Here is an 8,435-nt window from a genome sequence, read left to right on the forward strand (position 1 = left end):
GAGGGCTCCAGCACACAGCAAGGAGGACCTCTCCCCACCCAATGTCCAAATCCGGCCCTGCCTCACGATCCAACAGCGAAGCGCCGGGTCCTGCCGGACCATCGCTTACGAACCGGCCCCGCCCCTCGCCCGCCCACCTGTCCGGGTGCCCCATCTCCAGCAGCGCCCGACACTGGCGCGACAGCTGCGCGATGCTTTCCTCGTAGTTCTCCACGCCCTGCTCCAGCTGCAGGTGTTTCTTGAGCAGCTGCAGGGTGCTCTGTTCGTCCTGCAAGCACACGGCGCCCGCGATGAGGCGGTAGCGGCGGCCCCGGGGCTCCAGCGTCCCCAGGCCCCCCTCGCCCCCAGCCCGGGCGCACCTTGCCCTTGTCCTCACTCATCATGAGCAGCTCCTGCTCGCCCAGCCACGCCTCCACCTCGGCCACATCGAAGTAGTACTGCTCCACCTGGAAGGCGGCGTCCAGCGCCTGCTGCCGCCGCTCGGCCGCCTCCCGCAGGCCGGCCCAGGCGCTCTGCAGCTGCTCCAGGCCGCAGCGCACGGCCTCCGCCTCGGGGCTGCGCAGCGACGCCAGCGCGCCCGCGCGCTCCAGCACCTCCTCCAGGCGAGGCCCGTGCGCCTGGATCTCGCGCCGCAGGCCCTGGGGGCGGCAGGTAGGGGGTGAGGGTGGAGAGGGGCGTCCGGAGGCCCCCGCAAGAACGACTGGCAAGGCCCCCGGAGCTAACGACAAGCGCCCTCAGATCGCTCTCCACGTGCCAGGCACCACGTGAGCACTTTGCCGATACTCGCTCACGCACGCCCCTGTCCTGCAGGCACAGAGGGGCGAAGTACGATGCCCAAGAGCAAGCAGCTAGTAAGAAACGACAGAATTTGAACACAGCTCAACACAGTTTTACGCATGCCTACACCGTGTGCCCAGATAAAGATAGGGAACACTTTCGTCTCCCCCAGAAAGTTCCCTCAAGCAGCGCTGTACTTGCTCAGCAGCTTATTTAACTTCTCATGTGCCTCAGTTTCTCCAACTGGTAAATGGAAATAATAACAGCCAACACTTCTTGGGTGTCTGCGACCTGCCAGACGCCTTGCTAAGTCAGGGCTTTATATAATGTGGCCGCACACCTCCTCGTCCAACCCCATGAGTCAGGCAGCATCATCATTCGCATTTTACAGATAGGGAAACTGAGGCACAGAGAGGGTGCGGAACTTGCCGAAGTCACATGGCTAAGTGGTAGCCTGCAAAGATCTACCTCATGGGGTTGTCGTGAGGCGATAAACCATGGAGCACTTAGAACTGAGCCCAGCACACAGCAAATGCGAGATCACCGTGAGCTGCTGGTATCTGCTTAACGGCCCTGTGTAGCCAACACTCCGATCGCACACTGCCAAGGCCCCGCAATTTTGAGCATTAAGTGCGCTTGATAAGTTTCCTCAACTGAAAATGATGGGCCAGTTCTGTTTGTTCCCAACACTGCCGACAGCCAAGAATATTTTCATCAAATAGGAAAACGAAATCTAAGAAAAACTCCGGTCTCTTCAAGAACTCCCTCTAGTGCAGCATGATCACGAACCTTCCAAAATAATTTGCGGCCCCACCTCCCCAACATCTTTCAGTGTCCTTGCCTCCCAAAACTTATATTTTTTGGTAAATGCGGATAATGAAAATATCTGCCTTATAGGGCCACTGAGGGGATTAAATTAAACAATCAACATAACCCCCTAGAACAGAACTTAGGATATAGTTAAGTCTTTAATCAATGCATTATTATTATTATTATTATTATTATTGTTATTATACCTCTTAGGTTTCTTTGAGCTTTGGTGAAAGAGCTGCTTTGACCAAAGGGTTCCTCTGCTATGCAGTTTGAGAACCACTGCTCTAAATCAACTCTCTACTTATTTAGATGTGGAAATTGAGGCCCAGAGGGGTGAGCGGAGATCCAGAGACTTTAGGGGCTCAAAAGCTCCCTCCCCCACCTTGCGCAGCTTAGGGGTCAGCATCTTCTTCTTTACTGTCCTTGTCCCTTTTATCGGTGTTTTGAGTTTGAGTTTTCGTTTGTTGGTTGGTTTACTTGTTCCTTGCCCAATAGCTATTCCCCTTGCTTCTGGTCAAGGGACCCTGATTTTCCTTTGGGGAACTCCTTTGCCTCCATCTCAGCTCAGGTAATTAAAGCTGACTCCACCAGCAGGTTCCCGGAATGGGCCCTTAGCCCAGGCCAAGCTAAGGAGCAGACCAAACCCCTGGCCATCATGTTAGTTCAGGGATGGGCAGGTGACTCAGGCTGAGCCAGCAGGAGTCATCCCTGGGATTGCTACTGAAATTACTGAGAGGGAGAGATTCTCTCCAGTTTTGCTGGGGGGATGTAAACCTGAATCTGCCGGATGGCTTTTATCACCAGGAGAGTAGAGTTGGCCCGAGAACAATGCTAACACAGGGGGGAAAAAAAAACAACAAAAAAACAGAGCTGAGAGATTCATGAAAATATCTGATAACACCTGGATCCACCTATACCTGCTGTCCACGATCTTTTCAACGACAAGAGCCAATAAACTTTTTTTTTTTTTTTTGCCTTTAACCACCTTGAGCTGTTTTCTATCACTTGTATCCAAATGTGTCCTAACTCATCCCTCCCCTGGCTCTGCTCACCTGGTTCTTTTTGATGTGCTGCTGGACGGCCTGCAAACCGCTGCCTCGCTCTGTCTGCATGGCCAGTGGCAGCCGTTCCTGAACCCACACCTGGAGAGGACGCAGGGAGCAGGTGGGGAGAGAATGCACCCAAGGGCCCCTGCATCCCAACCGAAGCTTGAGCCCTTAGCACAGCATCCAAGGCCCTTTCTTGCCCAGGAGCCTGGTCGCATCTTCAGCCTCCTCTCTTGACAAGCTCTCGGCTTGTGCTTACCCCTGGCCTTTGCACAGGCAGGTCTTGCCTCCCGGAACTCCATTCCCACTCCCTCAGCCGCCTCGCTCCTGCTCTTCCTTCGGGTCTCAGCTCAGACATCCGCTCCTTCGGGAAGCTCTTCCTGACCTTGAACCTCGGCCAACTGTCTTCTCTGGGTTCCCACAACTCCCTAAACTCCCTCGTCGTATTTCTAACCACCCTGGGTTGTCACCGTCTGGGGACAAGTCTATTTTCCTCCTTGGACTTTGAGGCCTCTAAGGGCAGCAATGGGATCTGCCTTGGTCACCCCTGTAACCCTGACCCAAGCACAGGGCCGGGCCCAGAGTGATCAAGTGAGTGAGCAAATTAGAGAGTGAGTGAATGAATGAATGAATGAGCAAATTGGGAAGTGAGTGATTGAATGAGGAAATGAATAGATGAGTGGACGAGTGAATAAATGAGTAATAAGTAAATAAATGGAGGAAGAAACGATGCATACGTGATTAGATAAATAACCTCATGAATAAATCGTTGAGTGACTAAATGTGAGTAAATGAATGTGAAAGAGTGAGTGACTAAGTAAGCAAAGGACTGAGTGACTGAGGCCATCAGCGTATCAGTGGGAGAGTCTCTCAGCCCTCTGCACCCTGGGACCCGCCATGGTGTCACCGCCCCACCCGCCCCTGGCCGCAGGGCCCGCCCCATCCCCTCGCATTACCCTGGCGCCGCCCCAGATCCCCGCGCAGGCCCTCACCAGCTCGTCGTCTATGTCGTGCGCCACCTGGTGCAGCTCCTTGGAGGCCAGCAGCAAGCGGCGGCGCTCCTGCAAGGGCTCGAGCAGGCGCACCAGGCGCTCGCCCACCGCGTTCTGCCGCTCGCCCACCAGCTCCTTGCTCGCTGGTTCCAGCGGCAGCGCCGCCGTCTGCGCCTGTAGCTCCCCCACCTCGCGGTACCACTCCTCCACCTGGGACTCCATGGACTGTGGGAACAGGGGCAAGGTCAGCGGGCCCCACCGTCCCTCCCCATCCTGCTGTAGCTCCTCAGTACCCTAAGGGAGACAACCCCAGCCTCTCACCGCGGCCCCCCATCCCACTCTCCTCCCCTTGTCCATCCCAGCCAGAAGCGCTGCCCTCAGCATGATCCTGCAACACACTAAGCTAGTCCTTGCCTCAGAGCCTTTGCCTTTGCTGTTCCCTCTGCCAGGCATGCTCTTCCTCGTCAATTCGATTTCATTTCAAATATTACCTTCTCAAAAAGGCTTACCTGACCCCTAGAACTAAAGTGATCCGTTAATTCTCAGAACAACGCTTAAAAGTTGGTAGTATCCTTATTTTACAAAGGAGGAAACTGAGGCCAAGAGAAGTAATTTGTCCAAAGAACCAACATTTCCAGATGTCAAAAATAAACACAAAGCTACAGTGATTTGCATGGTTGATGTGCCATAGGGATAGACAGAAAGTGCAAAAGCAGACCCAAAAACACAGGAAAATTCATGTATTTTATAGACGCCATTTCAAATCCCCAAGGAAAAGATGGATTATTTAATGAATGGTCAGGGGCCAACTGGCTAACCAATTTAGCTGGATCCCTTCCTTGCTCTTTATACTGGAAACAGTTCCAGATGGATTAAAGACTTAAATGGAATAAGTAAATCCATAAGGCATTGAAAGAAAACCTGGGCAAATGCTTTTATAGTCTTGGGATGGAGAAAACCTTTCCAAGCATAAAAACCATAAAGGGAAAGATTTGCAAATTTTACCATATAAAAATAAAAATACTCCTGCATCGACCAAAATTTCACAGATGTAGTTAGAAGGCAAATGACGAACTGTAAAAATATTTGGTACATATTAGAGCAAGGAACTAGTTTCTTTAACAATCAAAGAATTTCCCTTTTCTGCTTCCTTTGTCTTCACAGCACTTCCCACCATTGGACAACTCTGTCTCTTTACTTGTTGTGTTTTTTATTGGTTTCCTGCTTCTAGAATGTGAGCCCCATGAGGGCAGGGGCTGTGTTACATTCACTGCTGCATTCCCAAGAGCCTAGAACAGTGCCTGGCACACAGTAGGCCTTCAATTATGATCTGTTGAATGCATGAATGAATGACATCGGCAAAGAAGAAGACTGCCCCAAAAAGAAACAGGCATCAGGTGTGAACAGGCAACACACAGAAGAAATAAGCATATGAAAAGTTGCCCAGTCTTCCTAATCAGCAGGGAAATGCAAATTAAAACAAGACATCCTTTTCTATTCATCAGATTGGCAAAAATGTAAAAGATCGACAGTATCTAGTATTGGCAAAGATGCTGAAATACAGGCACACCGAGCCACTGTCTGTGGTGGTGTAAATTGGTAGAGCCTTTTTGGAAGGCAATTTGGCAGGTTCTTGCATCAAAATGTGCATATGCTTGACCCAGAACTTGCACTTCTAGGAATATATCTAAAGAAATACTGGCACATATGTACAAAGATGTTTGCCCAAGGATGTTCACGTAGCAGAGTTTGTAATGGAAAAAAATTAGAAACAACTTTAACAGCCACCTAGAGTGAAATGGTTAAAACAAATCCATACCAGTATGGAATAATGGCCAAGAGTTTCTGTAACAGGAACAAGTGATTTACAACCTACCTATGAATATATATTTGTAGTGGATTGTACATGCAATAAAAATTCCCTGGGGTAAATAAGAAATTAATAACAGATGGTATCTATTGGGGGGATGAGAACTTAGAGAATGGGAAACCGGGATGAAGGAGAGAATTTTCACATAGGATTTTTTTTCTTTTTGAGACAGAGTCTGGCTCTGTTGCCTGGGCTAGAGTACTGTGGCATCAGCCTAGCTCACAGCAACCTCAAACTTCTGGGCTTAAGCGATCCTTCTGCCTCAGCCTCCCAAGTATCTGGGACTACAGGCATGCGCCACTATGCCGGCTAATTTTTTCTATATATTTTCAGTTGTCCAGCTAATTTCTTTCTGTTTTTAGTAGAGACAGGGTCTTGCTCTTGCTCAGGCTGGTCTCGAACTCCTGACCTCGAGCATCCTCCCGCCTTGGCCTCCCAGAGTGCTAGGATTACAGGAGTGAGCCACTGTGCCTGGCCCAAATAGGATTTTTTATATATTTTTTGATGTCTGAACCATGGAAACTTATGTATTCAAAAATTTAAATTAAACATGAAAAACAAATAAAGCTATGTTAAAAATCCACTTGTAAATGCATAGAAAGAGGTCTAGAAGAGTGAACATCAGATAATAATTGAGGCTCCCTTTGGGGAAGCAGATTAAAGGGAGACTTCATGTTTTACCGAAGACTTCTAGGGCAGTAAAATCTTTTACCAAAATAATGTATTCATATATTACTTGTGTGATTCTAAGCAGATGGAGGAAAGCTAGAGAAGAAAAACAAAATAACAGTAATAAAATTAAGTGGTAACAGATTATGGCAAATGACTGCAAACCAAAACTCAAAACTCAAGAACCAAGTCAAGGCTTTTGTTCCAAGGTTCTGCAGTGCGGAGTTGGGGTTCTGCCTCCCTGACATCCACCCCCTCCTTCCAAGCACCTCAAATCTCAAATCTCATGTCCTGAGCTGCCTGAGCGGCTCATGAAACCTAAAGGTCTCGGAGTGGTCACATGACTCAAGCCTGGCCAATCACAACACTGAAATCACCCTGGCCACCTGGGATTGGATGAGGGATGGTCATGTGACCCAAGCTGCGCCAATGAAAGCTCTTCCCACTTTTGCGGGAAAAGTGTGTGTGTACAGAAGAGGTTCTCTCTTTTCCGGTGGGGTTCCTAAGCTGGTATGCTGGCGGCCTGGGGCACTGGGGGCCATTTTGCCACCATCAGGGGAGAGACTGCTGAACAGTGAAGCCAACACAGAAGAAAGCAGGGCTCAGAAATGGAGACAGAAAGATTCCTGCGGACATAATTTGAGTAACTAATCCGGCCATTCCTGCAGCTGCACACCCCCTGGCATTTTCAGCTAGGTGAACCAATAAAGTCCCCGTTTAGCCTACGTCAATGTGGGTTGGAATCCTTATACACTGCACTCCACAGAGTCCTGACTGATACAGTTCGCAACCTATAGGAATCATAAAAATGGGTAAAAACCCTCACAACAAGCCAAAGCACATAAGATGGAAATTTAAAAGGCACAATTACAAGCTGAAGAAATCAGAGAAAAAGAAAATAGTCATCCCAGAACCTGCTTCACAAAGAACCTTTTGCCCACAAAATCACTGAAGTGATGTGTAGAAAAAAAATGCATTAGAATTCAGGAAACTTTTGTTTTTTTGATGTAGGCTCGCTCTGTTGGCTAAGCTAGAGTGCAGTGGCATCAGCCTAGCTCACAGCAACCTCAAACTCCTGGGCTCAAGTGATTCTTCTGCCTCAGCCTCCCCAGTAGCTGGGACTACAAGCGCGTGCCACCATGCCCGGCTAATTTTCTCTATTTTTAGTAGAGATGGGGTCTTGCTCTTGCTCAGGCTGGTCTCGAACTCCTGACCTCAAGTGATCACTCCCATCTTGGCCTCCCAGAGTGCTAGGATTACAGGCATGAGCCACCGCACCCAGCCAGGAAACTCTTAAAAATCGTCTGACATGTCAAGTTCCAGCTCCCCATTAGATGAAAATCTCTCCACAGCATCACCAGCAAGTGACTGCATGGCCTGTGAGGGAATAATTCCAGGGACTGACGTTCTTCTACAAAAAATGTCACATATTTTGAACATCTATTTAATGTGTATCCTTTTCTACAAACATGGGCAAAGGACACAGAAGTATAATGTTCATTAAACACATGAAGAAATGTTCAGCCTGTTTCAGCATGCAAATTAAGTGCAAATTAAAATAGCTACAAGATGGGATTTTTCACCTCTCACATTAGCAGAGATGAAAAAGCTTGACAGTAAAGACCTAATGATGGTGAATACATGAGGAGATGGCTTCTGTCACACGGCTGCTGTCATATGGCAGGTGTGAAAAAGCTACTGCCTTTTCAGGGGGATACTTGGCACCATCTACTAAAAATTTTTACTGTAAATACCTTTTGGCCCAGAAATTTTACTTCGAGGACCATTTTCTACAGAAATACTTGCACATGGGCTCAAATACATACGAACAGGGATGTCAGCTGCAGTATTATTTATACTAGCATTTACTGGAAACAGCTCAAAGGTCTCTCAAGAGAAGGCTGGTTAAGGACAGATTGTCAAACCACCCCATGAAATATTCTGCAAGTATTTAAAAGAACAAGGTGTATCCACATTTTGTGACAAGGAAGGATGTCAAGAATGTTTTGTTGAGTGAAAACGTCAAGTTCTTGTATGGTATATATATTACATGTATGTGTATGTATATGCATAGAATATTTCCTTTTCACATTATGCCCTTCTGTTTGAACTTTTTTTTTGTTTTTTTTTTTTTTTGAGACAAGGTCTTGCACTGTTGCCTGGGCTAAACTCCAGAGTACAGTGGCCTGATCACACCTCGCTGTGATCTCAAACTCCTGGGCTCAAATGATCCTCCCGCTTCAGCCTCTGGAGTAGCTGGGACTACAG

General features: G+C 48.3%; 1 protein-coding gene across 1 annotated transcript in view; it reads right to left on the bottom strand.

Moving 5' to 3' along the window:
- Positions 1-8,435, bottom strand: part of SPTBN4 (spectrin, beta, non-erythrocytic 4) — a 77,585-nt gene that overhangs the window by 13,946 nt on the left and 55,204 nt on the right. Inside the window, exons 20-23 of the mRNA XM_012656965.1 lie at positions 3,629-3,853; positions 2,643-2,732; positions 360-638; positions 138-268 (exon numbers count right to left, since the gene is read on the bottom strand). Coding sequence (XP_012512419.1) covers positions 138-268; positions 360-638; positions 2,643-2,732; positions 3,629-3,853 — 725 coding nt within the window. The remainder of the gene's footprint in view (positions 1-137; positions 269-359; positions 639-2,642; positions 2,733-3,628; positions 3,854-8,435) is intronic.

The sequence above is a fragment of the Propithecus coquereli genome, unplaced genomic scaffold, assembly GCF_000956105.1.
Source record: "Propithecus coquereli isolate 6110/MARCELLA unplaced genomic scaffold, Pcoq_1.0 Scaffold53, whole genome shotgun sequence".
NCBI classification, from domain to species: Eukaryota; Metazoa; Chordata; class Mammalia; order Primates; family Indriidae; genus Propithecus; species Propithecus coquereli.